The 26,508-nt window shown below is 44.4% G+C and overlaps 1 protein-coding gene across 2 annotated transcripts in view; it reads left to right on the top strand.

Moving 5' to 3' along the window:
• The window catches only part of PHGDH (phosphoglycerate dehydrogenase), a 35,968-nt gene extending 10,990 nt beyond the window's left edge, over positions 1 to 24,978 (top strand). The window contains exons 3-12 of one of the 2 annotated variants that reach the window (XM_021003248.2): positions 942 to 1,007; positions 1,590 to 1,644; positions 1,732 to 1,830; positions 13,032 to 13,164; positions 14,193 to 14,341; positions 16,545 to 16,697; positions 19,362 to 19,494; positions 21,381 to 21,511; positions 23,311 to 23,548; positions 24,646 to 24,978. In XM_021003248.2, coding sequence (XP_020858907.1) covers positions 942 to 1,007; positions 1,590 to 1,644; positions 1,732 to 1,830; positions 13,032 to 13,164; positions 14,193 to 14,341; positions 16,545 to 16,697; positions 19,362 to 19,494; positions 21,381 to 21,511; positions 23,311 to 23,548; positions 24,646 to 24,800 — 1,312 coding nt within the window. In that variant the 3' untranslated portion in view covers positions 24,801 to 24,978. The remainder of the gene's footprint in view (positions 1 to 941; positions 1,008 to 1,589; positions 1,645 to 1,731; positions 1,831 to 13,031; positions 13,165 to 14,192; positions 14,342 to 16,544; positions 16,698 to 19,361; positions 19,495 to 21,380; positions 21,512 to 23,310; positions 23,549 to 24,645) is intronic. The other variant, XM_021003259.2, reaches the window with a different exon arrangement.
• The last annotated feature ends 1,530 nt before the right edge of the window (positions 24,979 to 26,508 follow it).

Below are 26,508 nucleotides of genomic sequence, written 5' to 3'. Positions count from 1 at the left end.
TGCCTATGCTGGAGATATCTACAGTCGATGTATTTGAAGAGTTCGGTTTGAAGGCTGGTTCATTATATTGCTTTTGCAGAGCTGATTGCCCTTGAAGAAGGGGAGAAAATATGGCTCTGTGGGGTTCCTTATTTACTTTCCTTGTTTGTCTTTATTTGTGTGTTTGTATATGAGTTTCCTCATCCCCAGGAAAGTCTTATATACCAAACCGCGATTTGAACTCTCAAAGGTCTTGGTCACAAAGAATGCCAAGGGTTTGTCAGGGTTAAATACGAATCATAAATAATCCAAGGACCGCTACATCCTTGATAGTGTCTTCTAAGACCTTTTCTCCAATTTCCGACACATCTGACCTGGGACAGTCAGACGTAATGGGACCCTTGCATATGCAGTGTCTATCCTGTTCCTAAAAAGAAAATGCCCCAACTCTACAAATTATATATATTCCTCCACATTTTCTGAGTCAGGAAGTTAATAGGATCTTGTCAGTAACACAGTGGGTTGGAAGTCAGAAGGATTATACAATAGTTTGGGCTCTGCCACCATTTTCTTAGGTCACTCGGGTGTGACATTTTAATTTCCTTGTGACTTCTGCTTATAGATATAACAAAGGCCTGAAAGAAATTATGTTTTTCCTTTTCCCTCTAGTTTTTCAACAAACGCTATGTCAAAACAACTCTTACCCTTCAAAAACTTTTTGACACAAAAGTTTTCCTTAGGACTTCATTTCCCCTCATGATAAAACAGAGACTGAGGTAGGATGTGTGCATAAAGAAGAAAGTCCCGAGACTAAAGGATCGGACAAAGAGAATGTTATGAGAACTGATGAGAAACAGCACAGAAAAGAGAACCCAGAATGAGATGTTGAAATTTGACTGAAATTATGAACGTTCTGCTTTAAGTGGTTCCACTGATGAGTTTTTCTTTGCTTTGACTTTCAGCACCCCTAATGGGAACAGCCTCAGTGCTGCTGAGCTCACCTGTGGAATGATGATGAGCCTGGCCAGGTAAGTTTATGGTTCTTCTGTAGTCTCCTTCAGCCATTAACCCAATGCCAATAGTTCAGTAGCGTTGAACAGATCTGCCTGGAGAAACTTAGGCATTCTATAGCAGTGACCTTTGGACTGGCCATGATGCCACTTTGATACTGCCTATACATTTATCTAAATTAATTGAAAAAAAAACCTGTTAAACAGCTAATGGCCAATCAAATACTCCTGAGATGCTCCTCTGGGGGCCCTTTCAGCTCTAAATTTGTGTGATCTATGGTTAGCTGGGGGGCCCTTTGCCTCTCATCTAGGGATTGACGTTTCAGTTTTAGACTCGTCCCCAAGCATATTCCCCAGAAATTCCCTCAGCATTTCTAACTGTAAATCTAGGCTGCCTCCAAGCACTGGGGAGGCTGCCAGGGCAGGAGTTCTGTTCCTGCTCCTAGCTACTCTATAGGTTCCCAGGATTGAGCTTTTGCTCCCTCTATGAGTTCAGATGATGGTGAGAAAGGCTGTGATTGTCCAGGTCTGGAGTACACGTGTCCTTTCTAGGATGATGGGGGTCATGACTTCCCACTGCACCTAGTTTTCTCTTTCCAGGCAGATCCCCCAAGCTGCAGCTTCCATGAAGAATGGAAAATGGGAACGAAAAAAAGTGAGTAACTGCTTCCCATATGAACGTCAGAGCTTTTCTTTTGGTGGGGATGCGTGATGCCCATGCCTTTTATCTGTTCTGTTGTAGTTCATGGGGACCGAGCTGCATGGGAAAACTCTGGGGATCCTGGGTCTGGGGAGAATCGGGAGAGAAGTGGCCACCAGGATGCAGTCCTTTGGGATGAAGGTAAGGAGCAGGGCGCTCACCTTCGTGAGGCTTTTCCTGCAGTCCCTTTAAGAAAAACGTAGTCACCTCAAAGCAGCTATAAAGGACTTGTCCCTGAATGGGTTCTTTCTTCCCAGAGGGCAATGGGGTATTTTCTCAGGTGCTGTGGGATAACCCAGCAAGGCTGCTCACCTTGGTACACTTGTACAAAAAGGGAGTCGGGTAGCACCAACAGCCTGCAGCCTCTTACAAGTTGGTCCCAGGGACTCTGGCATCTTTTTTTTTTTTTTGTATTTTGTTAAGCAATGGGGTTAAGTGACTTGCCCAAGGTCACACAACTAGTAAGTATCAAGTGTTTGGTCTGAGGCCAGATTTGAACTCAGGTCCTCCTGACTCCAGGGCTGGTGCTCTATCCACTGCGCCATCCGGCTGCCCCAACTCTGGCATCTTTAGAGATGGTTCAACCTAGACACAGAATCAGTACTGCAAAGGATGAAGAAAGAGGGCTTAGATCTCCTAAACTCTCACTTTCATGAAGACCCTTCATTTGGCCATCTAGAAGCAGGGGAGCATTCCACTTTTTAATTGTCATAGAGAGGGACTAATTCAAGGAACTCGGTAACCATCTCGCAGTGTGGCTCAGAATCCTGGTGCAAGGCTGCCATTTTGCCTAGAAATGTGAACGTCGCACCTAGTATTCCCAACAACATGTAAGTGATGGTAAAACAGGCCAGTGGGAACTCTGATATTAAACTCTCTGCATCAGAGTTCTCATTCAGAAGCTGAGTAATTATATTGAACCCAGTTCTGCCTGAGTTTGAGAGGAAGTCTGTGCCAATAAGGAGCGTAGGGTAAGTGTGTTTGACTTTTCTTTCTGCTGCCGCAAGCGGAGATGGTCTTGGAGGCCATTAACGATGTCCTGTAATGACTCCATTGGAGCCTGCTACAAACCACACCTCAGCCCATGGAGATGCTCCAGCTTCTCATTCCAAAAAATAACTTGATGCTACACACACAGATCACATTTCCTAGCTCCATGCTGTATCGTGGGCTGTCCCCCACGCTTGAAATGTTCTTCCTCCTCCTCTCTGCTTCCTGGCTTCCTCCAACAGTTGGCTCAAATCCCACCTTCTTCAGGAGACCTTTCCCCATCCCCCTCAATATTAATGCCTTCCCTTTAATATTTCCCACTGCCTACTCTGGGGGGCCGCTAGGTGGCGCTATAGTGTAGAGTGTTGGAGTCAGGAAGACTCATCCTCCTGAGTTCAAATCCAGCCTCAGACACTTATTAGCTATGTGACCCTGGCCAAGTCACTTCATCCTGTTTGCCTCAGTTTCCTCATCTGTAAAAATGAGCTGGAGGAGGAAATGTCAAACCACTCTAGTAACTCTGCCAAGAAAACCCCAAATGAGGTCATGAAGAGTCAGACACAACTAAAACAACTGAACGACACTCATCTCCAAACCATTTTCCAAATCCCATTACTCTGACCACTAATGACCCTCCTTCTGGTTTCCAAACCCTGTTTTGTCAATCTCCCTTATCTCTTTTTTCCAGGCTGACTGACCAACGTTTATTATCATATTTTTCATATTGCATTATTACAACAAAACCTCCCTTATCTTTCCATACACTCGCTCAGCTAAGAGGATGGTTGATTCTTCAGGTCTGCCCCTTCTTGCCCTGGACCCCTGCTGGTTTTCTCTATGGCTGGAGCACCAGCCCTGGAGTCAGAGATTCAAATTCTGCTTCTGACCCTTACTACCTGGATGACCTGGGGAAAGTCACTTAACCTCAGTGTGCTCGTCTCTAAAATGGAACTTGATTAAACATCCCCTGAGGTCCCTCCTAATTTTAGAGCTACCATTCTCATTTAGGTTTCAGAGGAAAAAGGAATTTTTCCCTTTAAATGAAAAATACTGTTTTCTGTGAAGTTAGAATCGGTCAGAAGAAGTGAGGAATCTGAGCGGCGGTGGCGTCCTCAAATCCTTTTCCCTTCCCCTGATACATCCTGCTCCTCCTCCCACCCACTTGTATGGATACCTGGGGGAAAAAATCATTATGTTTGGCCATTTGAAACCACTTTCTAATGTGTTTTATCTAATATGTCTGTCTAGTTCCTAAGTGTTTTAGCTGGTTCCTAGATGTCTTATCTTCTTATTAGAAAGACAACACTCTGGGGATCTTTTTATTTTTAAACTAAAAACGACTGCTTCTCCCTAGAGAGGTGTTAAAATGGCAGATCTGGTCCATGTGTTGATTTGTTTGCTTTAATTGTACTTTATTAACAGCACTAGATAGGGTAAGTGAGGTAGGAATCATTGGGAAGTGACAGTAGTGTTAAAAAATATATATGTATGAGAAAACATTAAAAATAAAAAAGGCTGAGCCCAAATGGCAAATTCCTGAGCTTCATGGAGCAGAGGTGGCGGGTGAACCGAAGTAGAAATCTGATGTCTCTATTGTACGTGCATAATCTTGAACTCTTATCATGTTCATAAAGACAAACAGGGGTCATTGAGAGAACAGTGTTTGGACAGACTGTCAGACCCATCATAGATAACACATCCCCTGCCATGGCTCCTTGCCCCAAGGATAGCCTGGGACTCCAGCTGAGAATGTCAACTACAGAGAGTTTTGAATGCTGAACTAAAACCAAAACCCAGCCTCCATCCTTGACTGAATGATTGAAAGCCAGTTTTGTTTTGTGTTTTTTAGTTTTAGAAAGAAGTTTATTAGGTCTTTTGATAGAGAGAGAGTAAAAGAAGGAGCAGCAATCTCTACAAGTCTTTGTGAGGTTACATTATATAAAGTTCAGACAAGGGCATAAGGACATTTGCCTGATTGCCCTCATCTACATGTAGTCTCCAAGATAAGGGCAGCTGGACATGTGTATCAGCAGGTAAGTCCATCTATTTTGGGAAATCCATCACACAGGCTTTGGGTAGATACAAAATAAGCCCGGGGGGGGGGAGGGAGGTCTAAGCTTTCCTCACAACCATGCTGGAGTGTCTCCAAGGTCAGCCTGACCTCTACAGTAAGCTTTTTGGGTTAGACAGTTTTTTTAGCCACATAAAATTAGGCTTAAATAATATTAATAAATGATAAATAATAATTCACACATTACATAAATGTTAGTTATTATTATTGCTGTTTGAGGAAGTGCCTGATAGGAAAACAGTATCATAGCTGCTGGAAGCCGATGGGAGAAAGCAGAATCCTCTGGTTTATATGCAGTGCTGAATGGACTTTAGCACCACCTATAACCTGAGAAAAGGGAAATCCTTAATAGCTTGACTCTGTTACCTTCTACTGACTTCTCTGCCTTGAAAGGGAGCAACTTCTCAAAACTCAAAACAGAATGGAGGAGCTTTGCAGTCATTTGGCTTAAAGGAACTGATGCTGAAATACATAATTAACACTACTTCAGTGCCAGCTGAGGGAAAACCTGGAAAGCTTCAGACCCTCGATTTAGAGCTATTGTTTAACTGAAAGAGTATAACACTGCTGCTTTACTAAAGGACAGCTTAACATTCCTTCGGTTGGCCTGAGAGTAGCAGAATAGCAACTTTGTCTAGCAAGAGAGGAGAGAGGCTCAGAAAAGAAGATTCATGGTGCATATTATGCCCTAAAAGAGACATCCAAGCGTGCTGGCAGAGTTGTGAGTTGCCCCAAGTATATGTATTTTCCTCCTAGATTTCTTTGTGTGTTCCACTCTCTCTCAGACACTATGTGTATTGGTGGTGTTCAGTCTTAAGGGTACTGAGTGCTGGGACCCCAAAACAGCATCACCCTGGTCCTGCCTGAATGAATTTGACCCAAGCCTTTTTTCAGCCAAAGATGAGGTTTATTAAAGATCCACCATATTGGCCAGACTCTTAAGGGGCCTGAACATTTGTAATGTTCGTATTGACAACAGGGCTGGATTGAATCTGAGCTGTGGGCCACACTGAATCTCAGCCTTGGCCATATTTTAAGAATCTGGGCCCCTTAATGGAGACAAGGTGGATCTTATGTACAGAAGGACTGTGGGAGGGATCTAGGAGTGGCCTAGTTGTCTGAGGTGACTGAGGAGGGGTCTAGGGAGGATCTGGATGGGAGTGGTCAGTAATCTGGAGTGACCATGAGGTAACAAAAGACCAGGGACCTGGACCACATGGCCAAGGGAGACTGGGGTCTAGATAGGATCTGGGAGTGGAGGTCTAGGGTGGGGCCTGGTGCAGACAATAAAAGGGCAGCTAATTAACTGGGAAGGGCTGATTGCCCCAGGTGAATGCCAGGGACTTGGACCATGTGGTAAAGTCCAGGGCTGAAAGCCAGTTTTTAACCAAGGTACAAGCGACCACAATTCAAGGAAATCCTAGGAAAAATTGTGAGGGATGCTGAGGCAGCTAGTCGGTACAGTGGATAGAGTGTTGGGCCTGGGGTCCAGAAGACCTGAGTTCAAATATTACCTTGTATACTTACTAGTCCAATAAATCACTTAACATGTTTGCCTCAGTTTCCTCAACTGTAAAGTACGGATGATAATAATAATAATATCTGCCACCAGGAGTTGTTGTAAAGATCAAACGAGATAATATTTGCAAAATACTTAGCACAGTGCCTGGCACAGAGTCGGCTTATTCCCTTCACTCCCCCTCCCTTATCATCCCAAGCAGCATGCTTGGACGTTGGTGGTCTCTTTCAGAGGGTGTTAGGTACAATGAGTCTTCTTTTCTGAGCCTCTCTCCTCTCTGGGTAGACAAGGTCGCTCCCTTATTCACTCCCCTTACAGAATCACCTGCCATTCTTTGGCTTCCCAAGAGGATTTTTCTGTTCGTATCCCCAGAGCTCATCGTAGTGCTTTGCACACAGTAAGCGCTTAATAAATGCATCATTCGTTCAAGAGGTCCAGTGGGAAGGACCAGATACTTGGCAGAAGTCATTCCATAACTGGACCAAAAGTTTCCATTTCTGAGGCTTTTGCTTTGTCTGGGAGAGGGAACAGGAGACAAATGTGGCTGCCTCCTTCCCACCTTGTTTGGAGCTGCCTCCTTGCAAGAGGAAGCAGGGGCTACCTCTGGCTCGGGTTCCATTTGTTAGATTTCCTTCTCTCTGGTCTAGACCATGAGACTTTCTCTAACACTTCACGATCTTTCTTCTGGGACAAACAGTTTAAAAGCACCACGGTTAACACAGATGGAGTGAGGAGTGGTTTAAGTTCAATAAATAAATGTTTCTTGATCAGCAACTGTTGGTCAGTCAGTCAGTAAACATGTATTCAGTGTCTCGTGTTCCAGGCACTGCGATAAGCTCTGGAGATAGAAGGAAAGGGGAAAAAAGTCTCTGCTGCCTGGGAGCTGATGAGGGAGACGATATGCAAACCCCTTTGTACAAACCAGACGTAGACGAGGTAAATTGGGGTTAATCTCAGAGGGAAGGCACGAGATTAGGAAGGACCAGGAAAGACTTCTTGGGAAAATGTGTGACTTGAGAACTTGAAGGAAACCAGGGAAGCAAGCTAGGAGGCAGGAGACAATTCGAGAGATGAGGTCTAGCCAGTGAAAATGCTCAGAAGCAGTAAATGGAGAGTCCTGTGAGAATATCAAGGAAGCCAGTGGTACTGGCTCGGAGTAGGATGGGGGTGGGAAGCAAAGGGGTGGAACAGAGAGTGAAGGGCTTTGAATACCAAATAGAGGGGTTTATGTTTGACCCTGGAGGTGACAGGAAGCCACTGGAGTTTGAATGGGGAGTAACATGGTCACACCCGTGCTTTAGTATGATAAATTTGTCAGCTGAGTGGAAGGACTGGTATAGGGGGATATACTCACCAGAAGACTATTGCAATAGTCCAGGCATGAGGTGATGAGAGCTTGCCCCAGGGTGGTCACAGCGTCAGAGGAGAGAAAGAAGCATGTCATGAATGTTGTAAACGTCCTCAGGCCTTGGTAACACCTTGGATATGGAGTTGAGAAAGAGTGAGGAGTTCAGGATGAGATCTAGGCTGCAAGCCTAGGTGACTGGGAGGATATTGCTCAGCTGTTTCTGACATCTTTACAGATATCAACCATATGCTAGGCAACAAAAACCCTGTAAGCAAATGCCAACCTTATAAACACAGCCTTTTCTGGCCAAAATAACATAATTGATACAAAAATAAATCGTAAAGAAAAGATTCAAATTTAAGTAGGAACGTAGAGTCCCAAAGAGTGTTTGGGTCAAGGAATGTCGTAGAACTGAAGATGCCCTGGCCCTCATCCAATACCTCAGGCAGAGACTGAAGGCGTGATTTGCTTAAGGTAACCAGGGACAGAGCAGGGTAAAGGACCTAGCTAGGCTGTGAGCTGCCTGCAGTATCAGCCTCCGGTGGGGCGTCATTTGCAGAGAGGGCCATGATTCCTCTTTTCTGGGGATCACACAGAACCTCTGCTTAAAGTCCAGGTGTTTAAAAAAAGAGCAAGAAGAAAAGGAAGCTGGGTAGGTAATTTCCATTTTCCTTTTGGAAAATGCATATCACTTACTCTGTCCATATAGCTTGCAATTTACCACCAGTATCCACTGCCCGAAATTTCATTCGGTGGAATCCTCACCCTGGCATCAGGATTCTCACTACTCAACTCCTTTTATGAAATGGGCCAGGGAATATGGCTCTGAATTCAAGGGCGTTTGGGCAGGAATCACAGCCCTCGATGTCCACCCCCCTGTTTCCCTGCCACACACACACACATAGGCAGCCCTCCACTCCTTCCCCAGAGCTGAAATGAACTGAGTCATTGGTTTAGCCAGCTTATTAGTCTGCAGACAGGGAGGGCTTGCAATATCAGGGCCCCTCCTTCCTTGAGACTTGATAATCAAGAGTGCTTTCTGAACTGACTTTCTGTGCTTTTGGTAAAGAGTCAGCTGGCTTCCTAAGTCATAGTGTGACCCACTGGCTAGGGATCCTTATGGGGCCAGCCTCTCTCTCTCCCTGAAATCTAAACGAGTAAAATGATTTTTTCCTCCTTATCTCCAAAGACTGGAACTTTGCCCTAGGGTGCCATGGGCGATGCTTTCCAGGGATCTCTCCCCTTTATCTATTCCATCCGACTCAATTGATCCTAGATTTTCCACACTAATTTGGATGCTTTGTCTTCCCCTTCTCTCTAGTTGATGCATTCAGGGCAGAGCCCTTGTCCAAGTATGTGAAGGAATACCTGGATTTTCAGGTTCTGATGGCCTCCTTTGCTCAGTATGATGTGTTTGCTAATGTGTTGGGTACTGGATTCCAAACAACCTCAGAAAGCGTTTAGTTTGTGCCTCATCTGTGCACTGATCTCAATCATGTATTATTTCCTATTGTCATTATCAATGGATGTGTTATATCTCCCTATTAGATACTACTCTATGAAGGCAGGGACTATATATTAAATCAGTCTGATGTGATCACTGTCACTTACATGATCTCTGATACCTATCCTGAGAACAGTGATCCTATTCAGTTCCCAAGGCTCCTAGAAATGTCTCTCCTTTGTCCCCACTCATCCTGTGGAAATCAGATAAGGTCATAAGATGCAATTTACCGAAGGTCTTCTGGGAAGTATACTCTTCATTCATTCAACAAATGTCTACTAAGAACCTACTTTGTACAGAGTCCTGTACCAGGTGCCAAAGGAAATACAAGCATTAAATAAGGCTACTTGCAGACTGGGGCCATGTTTTATATAATTTTTTTCAAGAATGGTGTTCTGCACACATTAGGCACCTAACAGATGGTTTTTTGATTGATTCGAAACATAGACCCTATTCTCATAGAGTAGTATCTAATAGGAGATTGAACACAGATTGATAGACGATACGAAATAATACACAGTCATGATTATGCATCGATAAGACACAAACTAAGTGCTTTCTTAAGTCATTTTGGAAGGGCACTGCCAACTGGGCAGGCAGATTGCATGACGGACAGAACGCTGGCTCTGAAGTCAGGATGACCTGAGGTTAAATCCAACCTCAGACATTAAATAACTGTGTGACTCTGGGCAAGTCACTTACCTCTGTTTTTCCTCAGTTTCCTCATCTGTAAAAATGGGAGTCATAATAGTACGTCCCTCAAAGGTTTTTTGTGAAGATCAAATGAGATAATATTGATGAAATGCTTAGCAGATTAGCTAGCACATAGAGGTGCTATTTAATGCTAGCTAGTAGTAGTAACTGAGATGAATGTTGTGTTGTATTTGTCCTTCATTCTCAAAGAGGACCATGGCATCAGGGGGATGATGACATGACTTACATTTGACTTTGAATTGAGTGAGGGAGGGCTGTGCAAAGTCACCAGCCTCACTTTCTCCTCCAGAGCCATCTGGGTCCAACGGTCAGATATTCATCAGGAGGACTGAAGATAGGTCAGGATGCAATGGGAGACCTTGGCCCTTTTAAGCTGTTTTTTTAGGTTCTCACGTTGAGTAAGGCAACACCCATTCAGTGAATAAGCCTCTTTAAGAGGTGAGTCAGGGGATTGTCCCTTTAACAAAAAAAAAAATCAAACTGGGAGGGAAGACCCTCAGGGTGGCTGGCCAAAAGAGAAACAGTTGCTATTTACATTCACTCTGAGCCAGGAGGGCCCAAAAAATAACTGATATCAATGGAGGAGTGTAATTTTTGAGCAAGGCTTTAAAGGATGCATAGTATGGGGGAGGGGGCAGGAGATAGGTAGGGTATTCTAAGGATGGGTAATACATAAGAAAAAGGTGGGAAATATATGAGGAGTGGAGTATGTAAAATATATGAGTGACTGAGTAATCCAGATGAGTTATTTGGAATATATAGAAAGGAATAATAGTGTAAGATAAGGCTAGAAAGATAGGGTGTCCCCAGATTGTGAAGAGCTTCAAGTGCCGGACTGAAGGGTCTGAACTTTATTTGATAGGCAATGAAGAGCCCTCCAAGGATTTTGAGCACAGACTGTAAGTAAATTGAGGTCCTCCTAAGATTGCATTCAATGTTCTTGTAACTATGCCTCTTTGTACCTAGGCATGGGCCGCTAGGTGGTGCAGTGGATAGAGTGCCAGGCCTAATCTTCCTGAGTTCCAATCTTTCCGCAGATGCTTGCTAGCTGTGTGACCCAGGGCAAGTCACTTAACCCCATTTGCCTCAGTTTCCTCATCTGTGAAATGAGCTGGAGAAGGAAATGGCAAACCACTCCAGTGTCTTTGCCAAGAAAACCCCAAATGAGGTTATGAAGAATCTGGACACAACTAAAAAATGACTTAACAACAGTAACAAAGGTTATACAAAGATATAGTGGAGACTGCATGACCTATCACTTCAGTCTGTAAAAAAATGTAGTGCTTGTTACACACCTTGTCAGACACCAACTGGGAGGCAGGATACAAGGGAAGCTCCCTATTTCTCATGGACTGACAGACAACTCGGATCCGCCCTACAAATACAGACCTGGAAAGACCTTGGAGAAGAGCACCGATACACTGCACTGGAACCAGGCCATTTTCACAGACTGAACTGTTGCCCTGAATTGCAGCAGCATAAGATCGATTCACAAAAACTGAAGAATGATGTTTTGAGTAGACGTCATCATCCCGAATATTCACGGTCTCCAAGCTTTGTGGAACAAAATGTTTTCAAAGTATGGAGACCTGCCTGAGGAAATAGATGGGCAGCACATCACCCTTGCTGTCCTGTCTGCTACTGGAGATAGTACAAGGATGCTGTCAGGGAGTCTGTAGAGGATAAACTTTCACCCCTAATATTTCTGTCCAGCAAAAGAAGCAGCTTTTTATCAACCTTTGTAATATATGTAGATCACTGACCATAAAGGAATTTTGTTTGTGTGTGTGTGTATGTGTGTATGTCTTTATCTATCTATCTATGTGTGTGTGTGTGTGTGTATATATATGCATATATATATGTACATATATATATATGCATATATATATACATATATATGTGTGTGTATATATATGCATATATATATATACATGTGTGTGTGTGTGTGTGTGTGTGTGTGTGTGTGTGTATATGAATATAGCAGGAAAGCAGCTTGTTCCAGGAACCTTTCTATCTGAAGCTCATTGAAAAAGATGAGAATAAGATGATAAAGATAAGAATGTCCAAAGAACAACATGATACAGTAGAAAGAGGACTAGATTATGAGTCAGAGGACTCGGGTTCAAATCCTGCCTCTCTTGCTTATTCTCTTTGGACCTTAGGCAACTTACAGCTTCCCATAGTCTCAGTTTTCTGATCTGTCAAATAGAGGGACTGGACTAGGTGATACTAAATTCCCTTCTAGCCTCAAATCTCTGGTCCTGATCCTTCCCATTTCCTCATCAGTGGCTGGATAGAAAGTCCAGCCTCTGATAGCTACTAGCTATATGACCCTGGGTGAGTCACTTAACAGTAAGTTTTTAAGACTAAATTGCGGAAAAAGTACTCCCCTGATTTGTAGAGGGAGTGTCCTCAAATTGGAATCCCATTTATCAATGAAATCACAGGTCTGAATTTGCATTTTCATCCTTACTTACTCATTATAAGATTAAAAAAACCTTTGTGCCTAGTTGAAGGAATTTTAAGTGTCAGCAAGCCTACGCCCCTGCTGCAGCAAGGAGCATTCTGTAAGTAACATTCCAAAATGGCACCTACTCAGCCTCCTTGTGAGGTAAACCCTGGTCCTCCGTCTCGGGGGCAGATCTCTGTCCAAGTCTTAGCAGCAACTAGTCTGGCCAGTTTACTCCTCTCTTCATCATCTTTCCTTTTTGATCTACTCAGGTCTTTCTAATTCTGAAGCAGCTGGTATTTGATTCCATTGTTCTTTCCAAAGACAGTCCAATTTCCTTTCTCTTTTTCATGAATAATCTCTATGAGAATATTACTTCCACCCAAGGGCTATATTGGGTAGCTAGACTTTTATTACAGGAATTGTGTCAATTTGGACCTGTATTACTCAATTTCTCTATCTCTCTGTCTCTCTCTCTCTCTCTCTCTCTCTCTCTCTCTCTCTCTCTCTGTTTCTCTTTCTCTGTCTCTCTCTCTGTCTGTCTGTCTCTCTCTCTCTCTCCTTCCCTCCCTCCCCTATTGCTATTTTCCATCCCTCCCTTTTCTCTCTCTTTTTCCTTTTTTTTCTCTCCATCTTACCCCCTATTTTTCATGCTGTCTTTTTCTCTTTTCCTCTTCTCTCTCTTTCATCCCTCTCTCTGTACTCTCTTATCCCCTTCTTTACCCCCACTTCTGTTTCCATTATCAGACAGTGGGATACGACCCCATCATCTCTCCAGAGGTTTCAGCATCCTTTGGTGTTCAGCAGCTGCCCCTGGAGCAGATATGGCCCATCTGTGACTTCATCACTGTACACACACCTCTTCTGCCTTCGACAACAGGTAGGTTGTTAAGTCTTCTTGTCTTGGGCTGGGTAAAGCTCCAGAAGACCAGATGACTGCACTGGTCAGTCAATCAAATATTTATTAAACACTTGCTGTGTGTCAGGGACCGTGCTAAGTGCTGCAGATACCAAAAAAAAAAGAAAAGGGTAAGGGACAGTCCCTGCTCTCAAACGCTTCACGGTCTAATGGGAGAGAAACCTGAAACACCTGTGTACAAACAAGGTATATACTGTATGAGTTGGGAATAATCAACAGAAAGAAAGCACTAGCATTAAAGGGGAATGGGAAAGGTTTCCTGTAGAAGGTGAGAATCTGTGTGGATCTTAAAGGAAGCCAGGAGGTAGGCTTGAGGGGGGAGAACATTTAAGGTGAAGGGGAATGGGACAGGTTTCCTGTAGAAGGTGAGAATTTGTGTGGGTCTTAAAGGAAGCCAGGAGGTGGGCTTGAGGGGGGGAGAACATATAAGGCATGAGGGGCAAAAAAGATGCCCAAAGTCTGCCAGGAGCATCAAGAAGGCCAAAGAAGTCTTTGGATTGCAGAATGGGCAGGGGGACTAGATAAGGTGTCAGAAGCCTGGAAAGCAGGGGAAGGGGTTATGAAGGGCTTTAATGCCTAATGGGGTTTTAAATTTGATCCTGCTGGTGGCTGCGAGCCACTGGAGTTTTATTGAGTAGGTTGGTGACATGGTCAGACACGGGCTTTAGGATGATTACTGTGACAGCTGAATGGAGGATGGCTGGGAGTGGGGAAAGACTTGAACAGACAGACAGACCCACCAGCAGATTATTGCAGTAGTCCGGGTGTGAAGTGATGAGGGCAATGTTGAACAAAGATGGTAGGGCTGCTCTTTAGCAGGAGGGACCTGAGTATCTGAGGAATGGAACTCAAATGCAACAAAAGAAAAGCCCATGTCTATAGTGAAAGGATCTGAGGAATCAGATAAGCAACAGAGGGATCTTGGTGAGAAAGTGGGGACAGGGAAGGCAGCCTGGCTCATGGGAAAACTCCTTCTTCCTCTTTCCCAGGTTTGCTGAATGACAACACCTTTGCCCAGTGCAAGAAGGGGGTCCTCGTGGTGAACTGTGCCCGGGGAGGCATCGTGGATGAAGGAGCCCTGCTGCGTGCCCTGCAGTCAGGCCAGTGTGGTGGGGCCGCCCTGGATGTGTTCACAGAAGTGAGTACCGGGCTGAGTGTGGAATGAGGAAGAAGACAAGTGAAAGGCTGAACCGCAACCCCATTTTTTGATGCTAAATCATTCACTAATGTGACTACATTCCGAGGACCAAAATCTGTAGGATAGTGTGGGAAATGGGGTGTCTGTACCCAAAATGCCTGATATTGATCCAGAACAAATGAAAGTGACTTAGCCTCTCTTCTCCATTCTTACTCCCCCAGCCGCAAACTGGGATGGGCCTTTGAGGCGGCTTCCTGTTTTCTGTTGGGTAGCTCACTTGGGTGACTTTCAGAGCCAAATGAGTAACTCCAGGAGCCCAGAAGCAAACTGGGCCAGTAGTAGCAATGAAAGGCAACTTAGTTTAGTGGATAGAGAGCTAGGCTGGAGGATCTGGTTCAAGTCTTTCCTTCCAACACATACCAGCTATATGAGCCTGGACACATTACTTAGCCTCTTAGCGCTCTAGGAAATTCCCTAATTCTGTAAGTCATAAAGAAGAGGCCAACTCATATGGGTACAAGGAGTTCCCTAATCAGGGTTCCCCTTCCTTTAGGGCAGTGGGTCAACCTCCAATAGAAATGGGGGCCACATGTTGACTTAGAAGGCCACACATTAGCAATATCTGTGTTCTGTTGTATTTATCTGTATGTATATTTATTTCTGTTGTATTTCTACATGTTTATGTGTATGTATTTTTATCTTGTTAAATATTTCCCAACTGCATTTTAATCCAGTTGGGTTCATACTCAGGAGTGTCTGAATGTTGCTTCTATTGCCCCATCACCCACCTTCTTGCTTCGTTTGCTGGTGCTCATCTAGGGGGTTTTTTTTTGCTGTTTGTTTGTTTTTAGACTTTTCTTTTATTAATTTATTTTGATTTATCAACCTTCACTTCCATAACCTTTTGACTTTTAAATTTTCTCCCCGTCTCTTCTCCCCTCCCTCCCCAAGGTGGCGCACAATCTGATATTGGCTCTACATAGACATTCCTATTAAACATATTTTCACATTAGTGATGTCGTAAGGAAGAATTAGAACCAATAGGAGGAACCCCAGAAAAGAAGAAACAAAACAGAAGAAAAAAATAGCAAATAGTATGTTTCAATCCACATTCGGAGTTCATCTAGCTTTGTCATTCAGCCACGGACTGAATACGTTGGGCCAGACATCGACTGGCTATGTTATCCTCTCTGAATGGTCAGTTTCCTTAACTGATCGTAGTAAATAGTAACTATAATCATCATAATGATAACAGCTAGCATTGACATGGGGCTTTAAGGTTTGCAAAGCATCCTAAATGTATTACCTCATTTGATCCTCGCAACAGCCCTGGGAGGTAGGTGCTATTATTCACCCCATTTTACAGATGAAAAACCTGAGGCACAGAGAAAGAGGTTAAGAGACTCTCCCAGAGTCACAGAGCTAGTAAGTGACCGAGGCAAGAGTCAAACTCAGGTCTTCCTGACTCCAACTTTAAAAATAAGGACAGTAATGCTCCTGCTGCTTACCTCACTTCTCTGCAAAGACTGAGGTACTGAAGATTTGGAGCATGACATACACTTTCAAACTTGGTTGATGTGGTGCTGAAATGCTTCTGTTCCTTCCTCCCTCACTCACTCACTTCCCTCCTTCCTTTCTTTCTTCCCTTCCTTTCTTCGCTTCCTTCCTTCCTTCCTTCCTTTCTTTCTTCCTTTCCTTTCTTTCTTCTCTTCCTTCCTTCTTTCCTTCCTCCCTTTCTTTCTTTGCCACCCTAGGACGGGAAGGAGTATATTGTGAATTGAAAGTGATAAAAACTAAAAGATCAGAATAAAATAAAAAAAAAAAGAAATAGCTACATAAAAGTTAACTAAAACAGGCGTGTCCCAGACATCCAGGGCTACAGACATTCAGAGGAGGAAGGGTTTCAGGAAAGAGATTTTGATTATATTTGTGAAGTCCTTTATACACTTTAACATGCTGCAGAAATGACCGAGATGGTGGAAACAACATTTGTCTCCAGGACAGATCTCTGCTACACGCACTCTACTCTAGGGGTGTTTTCTGGGTCTGTGGGCAGTACGTCTGTGATTCCAGTGGGTACAACCAGATGCTTCTCTCAGGCAGGCCATTCAGCTGTTGAATGAAATTCTCTTTTGCTCACTACGGACAGGGGGTGGTACAGGACGTCTGCTCTTGCTTTGATGGAAATGGCTTTTCTGTGTAGGAGCCCCCTCGAGACCTGGCCCTGGTAAACCATGAGAAGGTCATCAGCAGCCCCCACTTGGGCGCCAGCACCAAGGAAGCCCAGAGCCGGTGTGGGGAAGAAATCGCCATTCAGTTTGTGGACATGGTGAAGGGGAAGTCTCTGTCTGGGGTTGTAAGTATAACCTTGGCTGGGGAAGTGGAGGTGAGAGTGGAGGGGCATTAAGAGGTGGGAGAACAAAAGAGTCTGGGTTTAGAAGCAGCAGAGGGAGGAGAGATGGGGGCAATGGGAGAGGCAGGCAGAACTGGGGCCAGTGCCCAGTCTGAGGTTTGGATAAATGAAACATTCTCCCTCCCCACATTCTGGGGGAGGCGCCTGACCAGGAAGAGTGGAGAGTGTCTGTGTCCTTCCTTGGGTCTGGGCCATGGATTTGATGTGGGCCGGAGGGAGGGAAGGAGGCGGTGAAAGACTTATCCCTGCTACATTGTAGCAGAGGGCGCAGAGGGAGTGACACTTCCCAGGGCCTCCGTGAAAGGCTCCACCCCCTGGTATTCTGCCAGCTTTGGGGCCAGAAGCCTCTTGCTTGGGTGACTTTTGTGTGATTGAAAGCTTGTGACTGCGGGTCAGGGAAATTAACTCCTGCAGGAAGGAGGATGGGAGGGGAGTTAGAGAACACCCCCAACTAGGCTCCATCTTGCTCACCAAGTTGGTAAGCCTTGTAACCCTCCTAGTGCATAACCCCTATCCAAAAGAAGAGCACAATTTCCAGGAATCCATTGCTTCGAAAGGAAGAGACCGAGGGCCCAGGATACCCATCAGTGTCCTCTGTCTGATGTTACTAAAGATTTTTTTTTTCCCCTGGTTGCTAACTCTTATTCTCCTGACTATCATCCCTCAGACAACTAGGCTCAAACATCGTCTTTGGCTACGGAAGAACAGAGGAGTCATTCGGTCAGGGAGCTCTGTTGTTTTCTTCATTGTGGTTTTTCTTCTTTCTTCCCATCCTTTCAAGTCCCACCGTCACTATATTTCCATGCCCAGGCTCTGATCAATGGTAACGAGTCTAACTAGGCAGCCTGCCTCCCTCTTTAATATGGCCTGCACTTTACTGCCACCCAAACATTGATTTTTACACACACTTCTCCCCTGCTTTGTCCTTCCTTAATCTTCCTTCCTAACCTACCTTTGCAGCCTTGTCCCCAGTGCTGACTTTTGTTTGAGCGATAATGGTACTCCTTCATTTCCTTAAAATAATCTTTTATCCCTGCTTTGATTCTTTTCCCTACATGAGCTCCTCCCTCCCAACCCTTCACCCTCTCACTTCAGATTGACTTCCCTTTTCCACTTTGCCTACCAAGAGCCTACCCATCCTTGAAAGCCTGGCTCAAGCATCACCTCCTTCATCAAGCTTTCCATGATGACCCCTACATTCTGTGACCTCTGTGCTCCTAGGATACTTGGCTGTCCGTAGCAAAATCACAGAATCTAATAAGAGTTAGGGTCCTAATCCAACTTGTGCCTGACCAAAGATCCTCTCTGCAATATTACTAACTTCTGATAGTGTTAGCCAATCTCTGGGTGAAGACCTACAGTGGAGAGGAGCAGACCACGTCCAAGGCAACTCATTCTACTTCCAAGCAACTAGTTCTTAAGAAGGTTTTTCTTTCATAGAACATAAATCTGCCTTTTCAACTTCTACCTGTTGAATTCCACTGAGTTCCACTTTCTGTGTCCAAACAGAACAAATTTCTTTCACACAACAGCCCTTCAGTTAGGTAAAGATAGCTATCATGCCTCCCTCCCAGCACCTGGCATATTGCCTGACACACGCTGTATGTCATAGGTACTTAATACATGTTTATTTATTGACTGACTGATTCTCCATAGTAAGTAGCTTTTCTTTTATTACTTTTCTCAGCTACAGTGACCATATAGCTTACACACACACACACACACACACACACACACACACACACACACACACATATTTTTGAAAAGAGAATGGGACCAGAGGTGGTGGTGCATGCCTATAATCCTAGCTCTTTTAGAGAGGCTGAGGCTGGCAGATCTCTTGGGCTCAGGAGTCAGAATCTTCAGTGGACAGTTCCAATCAGGTATCTGAACTAAATTCATCATTAACATGGTGAGCCTGAGGTGGGGTGGGGCACCAGGTTGCCTAAGGAGAGGCAGACCAGGCCAGGTCAGAAACAGAACAGGTCTAAGCTTCCAAGCTGATCAAATGGGATCAGAGCCTGAGTAGACACTACCCTTCCAGCTTAGGTGAGGTAGGGAGAAGAGGAAACTCAAGGGATAGATGATAGCTGTCCGGAAATATCTGAAGGACTCACAGATAGAGGAGAGATTGGATTTTTTTCCCTGTTTGGCCCCAAAGAAAGTGGCAGAGAGGCTTGATATCAGGGAAAACTTCCTAACAAAAGGAAGGAATTGAAGTTCATGGGCTGCGTGAGGAGGTGGTGAGTTCTCCTCCTTTGAGGTCTTCCAACAGGGGCTAGATGACCACTTGTCTGGTACATTATAGGGGGATTCCTCTCTTCATGTGTGGTTTAGACTAGATGACAACTGAGGTCCCTTCCAACTCTCATATTATATGATCCAACAGTCAAACTCTGATCCTCCCAAAATCCTTGGGAAGGAATAAGCCAAGAGAGTGAATCGTTATGTCCAGAGAAAGCAAGGGAGGCTTCATGCTTTGGTATTCACCTTTTGTCAACACCCTGTGGGTCTGTCTCCATCCAGAAGGTCCTCACTTTTGAGATGAACCAGGCTGGTCATGTCCTTAACCAAGCCTCAGCCCTTGCTTTCCTCTTCTCTTTGCAGGTGAATGCCCAGGCCCTCACCACCGCCTTCTCCCCCAGCACCAAGCCCTGGATTGGTCTGGCAGAAGCTCTGGGCACATTGATTCATGCCTGGGCTGGGTCACCCAGAGGAACCATCCAAGTCATGATGCAGGGTGAGCCCAGACTTTACTTTGTCTTAGTAAAGGAATTGAAGTGCGGTAAAGAGAGTGAAAAGGGAAATTAGTCTGCTGGGAGAAAACCTCTCACATAAATTTTAACTTCCAAAACTGATACACGACTCTTTTATTTAAGGAATAGTTCTTATGGGTTCCTTTAAACAGGGTAGCAACCTTGAGTGACGTCTCTAACAGCACCATAAGCATTTTTCTGTGGCTCTTACGTATTTGGCACATTTATCTGTGGCTTAGTCAAAAGTGTAGATGGCCTTGCCTATCATATTTGCTGGTGATGTGAAGCTAGAAGAAATGGGTAATATCTTTTGTGGTTCCGATTCTGTCACCCACTATCTTAACAGGCTGGAAAGAAAGGCTAGAATTAATGAGATTGCAATCTAACAGGCATGAATGGAAAGTCTTGAAATCTTAAGCTGCACTTATAGAAATCGATTTTACAGAACAAAAGAGGTTACACTCCCCCCTGGGCTTGCACTGATCAGAGCATTTTTTGGAAATATTTTGAGAAGGAGATTAAAGCATTGAAATGTATCTAGAAAGCAGTGACTGGGATAAATTGGGATCTGGAAACCATATTTAGGAATAGTTTGTTTTTTTTAAACTTGAGGTATTTTATTATTATTACTACCACTATTATTATTATTACTGGTATAATTATTAATTTTTATTGTTGTCATTGCTACTAATAATAGTGATTCATCAAGGTAAAAGGAGATTTTAGTTGGCTTCTTAGGAAGGAATGGGAATTAGATTTATTCTGTGAAACTCCAGAGACCAGGACCAGTGATAAAAGTCACAGGGAGGCAGATTTTGGTAGATTGTAGCATTTGTAGACTAGCTGAGGATAGCCATGTAGCCAACTGCTGAAATCATATTCAAATCAGCAGCAGCAGCAGCATTGATATTATAATGTAATCTATAATAACATTATATATTAGTATGTGTAATATTACATAATAATAGCTCTAATAATATAACCCTGTAAGATTTACAGAGTGATTTACAAATGTTACCGCATTTTATCCTCACAACAACCTTGAGAGGGTAGGTGCTATAATTATCCCCATCTAACAGATGAGAAAACTAAGGCACCCAGAGGTTACATGACTTGCCCAGCCAAAATCTGCCTCCCAGTGACTTCCCTGTCTGGTCCTAGCTCTATTCTGGAGCTCCAGAACAAGTCTAAATCTCTTTCCTTATAGCAATATTTCAGGTGTTTGAAGATAGTAATCATGCTGTCCCCAAAGCCTTCTTTTACCCAGACTAAATGCCCGATCCCTATCTTTGCATACTGATGGACTTTCTGCAAGACCCAGAGCTTTTGTCATTAGCCAGATCTGGTGACCATTCTTTCTTCAGGTTCCTATGGGGGCAGTGCCTTGGCTGGTCTAGGACCTGACTCATTTGTCAATGTGGCCAAAAGCCAGTGGGTAATTCTATTTGGAGGATATTCTATTCTGTACTCTAAGTAATTCTATTTGGAGGATGGAACTGGAAGACACTGAGCTTTGTGGTTTAGACCAGGATTCATGTTTTTGTCCAGGTATGACATCAAGCCTTCAGGAGGGAAGGGAGGACGACATACCTTGAGAAAGGTGAAGGTGAAACCTGGGAGATACTGGGGCCTTCAGCCAGAGCCACCCACTGGCATGGCATTGGCACTTCTTGCAGGCAGGTGCTGCCTTTGCCTAGAACCAACCCCCTCCCCAGGGCAACGTGCTCTGCCTAGAGAGCACACGTTTCTTTCTCCACCTCTGATTTTCAGAGCACATCTCCTGGGTGCTCTCCAAACAAAATGGCAGCTCTCACCCAACATACACATGCCATTTAGACACACATCACACTGACGTTTCCTCTGTGCCCAGGTTCATCTCTGAAGAATGCAGGGAGCTCTCTGAGCCCCGCAGTCATTGTTGGCCTCCTGAAGAAAACAGCCACCCAGGCGGACATAAACTTGGTGAATGCCAACCTTCTGATGCAAGAGGCCGGACTCAGTGTATGTCCTGTCTGCCTTAGGGTTTGGTCTCCTGCCCCTCAACAGATTTCTCTCTCCTTCAGTGTGAGAAGTACCTCGGCATTATTAACACCTTGTATCCAATAGCAGAATGTCTTGGCAGCACTACTCAGCCTCATTTTAAGAGGTCTCCCTTTTCTCTTGTCTTTCCCCAAATCTGAGATGCCCCCTGAACCACATCTACTCTATCCATAAACCAAAGCCCTCCCTAAACCCTATACAGCAGCTGTCTTGACCTGGGTTTTGGGACTCCCCACCTCCTCTCTTCCCTATAATCCCTCTATTTTCTTATACTTTTATGCAGGTTAAATTGGGTTTACACAAACATTAAAGGTAGTTTTGAATTAAAGGAATTGTACAAGAATTAAAAGGACAGGGTGCTGCTTGTGATGGGACTTGCCCTGATCTACCTAACCCCCCCCCACCACCACCAAATACCCCAAAGATGCTCCCACTTCTGGTGGAATTTGGGAAGGGACACTAGCAGAGAGACAGTTTGGTGCAAATGCATAGGTCACTGTACTTGGAGCTAGTAAGATCTAGATTCAAATCCTGTTTCCAGAACTTACTAGCTCTGTGACTCTGAACAAGTCATAACCTCTTTATGCTTTATCTTCCTCATCTATAAAATGAGGAGATTGCACAGCAGCCTGCAAAGGCCCTTCCAGATTTAAATTTTTAGCCCTGTGAAGTGCATCAATTAGCAGGAGATCAGGATGATCAGGGGCCTGAAATTATGCCACACAAAAATTAGTTGAAAGAACTGGGGGATATTTAAGAAACTGAGAATCGTTGGCTGTAAACAAGGCAAACACTTGAAAGTTTCACAAATCACTTTATAAATTATCATTTCTTTTGATCCCTGTAACAACCCTGGGAGGTAGATGCTATTATTGTCCTTATTTTTACAGATGGAGAAATTGAGGCAAATAGGTTAAGTGATTTGCTCAGGGTCACACAGCAAGTGTCTGAGGCCAGTTTTGAACTCAGTGCTTCCTGACTACAGGGCTAGTGGTTCTATCCATTTTGCCAGCTAAGCTGCCTGTATGTAATATGTAATCAGAGGCATGCTGGAGAACTGGTTAGGAGCTGATTGTTAAATTTTCAGTGTGAGCATTTATACCTCAAAAATCAACAAACTATACAGATAAGAGCTTTAGTTATTGTTTTCTTAGTTGTCTAGTCTTTTAAAAGTAAAGAAGAAAACAGTAATAGAAATTAAACTTAAAAGTGTATCCTGTGTACATTTTCTTAGAGAACCAGTGGTTAAACTTTTACCAGTAATAATAGTTATCGTCAAGTATTTGAAGGGCTGTCACGTTGGAAAACAATGTGATTTTTTTTTTTATCTCGGAAGGCGGAACCAAGAGCCTTGGATAGAAGTTGGAGAGAAAGATTTTTATCTCTGAATATAAGGAAAACCTGGGGCAGTTAAAGCTGCCCCAGCCTGGAATAGACTCCCTCAGAGCTAGCAAGTTCCCAGTACTATAGGTCTTCAGACAGAATGGCCTCTTCTGGGGTTTATTTCAGTAACAGAGAAGTGGGTAGGCAGAGCAGGTGTGGGGTGAGCTAGATTCCCTCTGAGGTCTAACCCTGAGAATCTCTGATCCTGCCCTGTCATGACTGCCATGTTTCCCAGGTCTATACTCCAGTCTTCCTTCTCATGGTTCTCCAACTTCTTTAAGAAGGATCCATACTCTAAGACGTGGAGTTGTAGACTGGATGCTGAGACAGTATCCAAAGGAACTAACTTTGTACCTTTTGCCACTTCATGCCTCCAGGTCACAGCCACACACAATCCGGCCTCCCCCCTGGATCAAAGCAGTGGGGACAGCCTGCTGACCGTCTCCTTGGCAGGTGCCCCTTACAGGGCAGTGGGTTTAGTCCAAGGCACAACTCCAGTCCTGCAAGAACTCAATGGTGCCGTCTTCAGACCAGAAGTGCCTCTCCGCCAGGATCTCCCCCTGCTGTTCTACAGGGCCCAGCCTTCTGACCCAGAGCTGCTGCCCACCATGATTGGTAAGAGTGATATCTACTGCCCTCCAGGCCCCAAGAGTCCCTAGGCTACCAACCAACCAGCTCAATTGCACAAGAAGGGGGGAAGAGGCCCTCCTTTGAGTTGGTGTGTCTGCCCAAGGTGCCTAGGTATCTCCCATCTCCCCCCGCCAGCATCTTTCCTTTGTTTTAGGATGTCTCTGCCCCAAGATCTAGAGGTCCTCATCTGAGTCCTAAACACCCTGTAAAAGATCCTGAGGTGCTGCCCACAGGGCTGCTCTTGTGGGATAGAGTAGACAAAGGCAGTGACTAACGCTGCAAAGAAGTAGCTCTTGGAGAGCCAATGGATGCGTTTCCCAGAGCCAAGTGAAGCCCAAATTTTAGAGCCGAGAAAGGCATGTGACCCAGCACCCCCATTTTATAGGTGAAAAGACTGAAGGCCGTAGAGATTTAGTAACTCATAAAATTTGTCCACGGCAGTGGTAACCCAGAACCTTGGCTTCCTCATTCCCATTCACCATGTTGCCACTCTGGGCTCTTATAGTACCTTCCTTCTAGGAGATCTGACTTGGAAAGTCAATTGTTCTGGTTTCCCTCATCATCCCAGAATCCTCTGGTGGCCATGGACTTTATAGACCGTCCATCAGAACTGACTTTCTCCTTAGGGGTGGAGCCCAAGGTTATCGTAGACTTCCTGGGTCTGTCCCAATCTTGATCTATACTCTTGTGGGGACCTTCCCCCCAGACCACAGAATCTAGTGCCTCTTCTGCATTTGGGAACCTATCCCAAGAAGGCCACACTGTGGTCTTCAGAATCACAAGACTCCTCCCATATCCCCTAAAGTACCAGAATTATGGGATAATGGATTTAGCACAGTGGAGAAAGAGCATGAGATTTAGTGTCAAAAAGATCTGAGTTCAAATTGTACCCCAAACAGTTGCTAGTTGTTTAATTCCGGTCAAGTCTGCCTCAGTTTCCTCATAGGTAAAATGAAGGAGCTGGTATATTTGGCCTCAAAGGTCTTTTCTAGCTCTAAAGCTGTGAACTTATGAGTCCAACCCCCTCGTTTTACGTCTTCATCCCCAGACAAATCAGATCTCTTCTTTCTTCCTTTTCCTAGGACTCCTGGCAAAGTCAGAGGTGCGACTGCTGTCCTACCAGACCTCAGGGGTGCTGGATGGGGAAACGTGGCACGTCATGGGCCTCTCCTCCTTGCTGCCAAACCTTGATGCATGGAAGCAGCATGTGACAGAGGCCTTCCAGTTCAGCCTTTAAACCTGCTCGCCTCTTCCAGGGCCCTTCTGAAGCAAGAAGACAGCCCTGACAGCATCAGCAGAGAAGGGCCATCCCATGAGGCTCTCAACAGTGGCCTCTGTCACTGTTCCCATTCCAGAATGTCATCATTACTGTAGTTTGGAAATAACCATTCAATAAAGAAAGAAACAGAAACTAACCCAGCGTCTCACTGTTTTTCTGCCCTTGCAAACCCACAAGAAAGCCCACCACAAGGCACTGAGGGTCCTACGCCACGTCGGAAGGAAGCAAGTGATCAGAGACCAGTACAGGCTTTACTGTTTGTGTTAAGCCTGGACCCCCAGTGAGCATTGCTTCCACTGCTGATCTTTCTAAAGCCAGAGTATTAAACCTTTTTTTGAACTTTGGACCCCTGTGATAGTCAGGGAAGACTGATGCAACCCCCCCTTCTCAGAATAATCTTTTTTTAGGTAATTAGGGCTAAGTGTCTTGCCCAGGGTCACACAGCTAGTAAGTGTCAGTTGTTTGGTCTAAGGCTGGATTTGAACTCAGGTCCTCCTGACTTCAAGGCCGGTGCTCTATCCACTGCGCCACCTAGTTGCCCCTCAAAATAACATTCTTTAAAGTCATAAAATACATTGGATTATAAAGGAAACTAATCATATTGAAATATGGTTATAAAAATATCAGGGAAACAAGTTCATAGACCCCAAGTTAGGAACTTTCCTAAAGACTTTTTTTTTTCCCTTAAAGGACATAAACCTCAGTGTATGAATACTACCTTGGGAAGCAGAAGGTCTGAGTTTGAACTCCCAACTCTGCTACTTAACACCTTAGGCAAAATGAACGAGTTGGAAAATGTGGTCTCTGAGGTCCCTTCTAGCTGTAGATAGCAGAGCTTTCAACTACAGTACCTTCAATTAGACTACCTTCCAGCCAGGAAACTTGGAACAATACACAGATATTTTTATTCACAAAAATTTAAGGAATATTCATAGGATCGCCAGTTTTGAGCTAGAAGAGACCTAGAGGCCATTTGATCCAACACCTTAATTTTACAGAAGTAGAAATATACCCAGAATGGTAATTGACTTGTCCACATTAAGAAGCTAAGTCAAGATTTGAACCCCAGTTTTCTATCTCCCAGTGCAACACTTACCCTTCCACCATGCAGCCTCCATGTTCACAATAACTCCTTAAGGATCCACGGTTTAATAAGTCAGGGTGGTGCCCCTGTAGGTGCATGAGGACCACCTCTGTAAATCACAGTCCCTCTCATTTAGTAGATGTGGCTATGGCCAAAAGAATTCCATCAGCTTGTAACCAACAGTCTGGCAATGAACTTTTCTATATATAGGTGAACTATAGTTAGAGCATCTCCAGTATGGAAGAACCTACCAGAGATTGCAGGCATTTGCTTTTAAGTTCATCCCTATGCCTTCACGAGGCATCTGCAGAGGACCTTGATAGAGGCTTTTCTATAATATTTGATAAACATCTATATGTGTTTTCCTTATTACCTGAAAGCAACTACATAGCTGATTTTTTTTTTAATTCATAATAGTAATCAGTTTGTACTGATCAGTGTCTACTGTCCTGGCCCATATAGCTGGTGATCTCCATTTGTGATCCAGCTGGGCAGAAGAAGGAACCATAGAACAGAGCAGAGTTAGCGATGACCTATGATTCAGTACTGTGCTTGAGATAATTGATCATACTATGTTCACAT

This window comes from Phascolarctos cinereus, unplaced genomic scaffold (assembly GCF_003287225.1).
Source record: "Phascolarctos cinereus isolate Bilbo 61053 unplaced genomic scaffold, phaCin_HiC Scaffold_5;HRSCAF=322, whole genome shotgun sequence".
In the NCBI taxonomy this organism is placed as follows: Eukaryota; Metazoa; Chordata; class Mammalia; order Diprotodontia; family Phascolarctidae; genus Phascolarctos; species Phascolarctos cinereus.
Note: the sequence above shows the minus strand (reverse complement) of the source record. Positions and strands in the feature narration are given on the sequence as shown.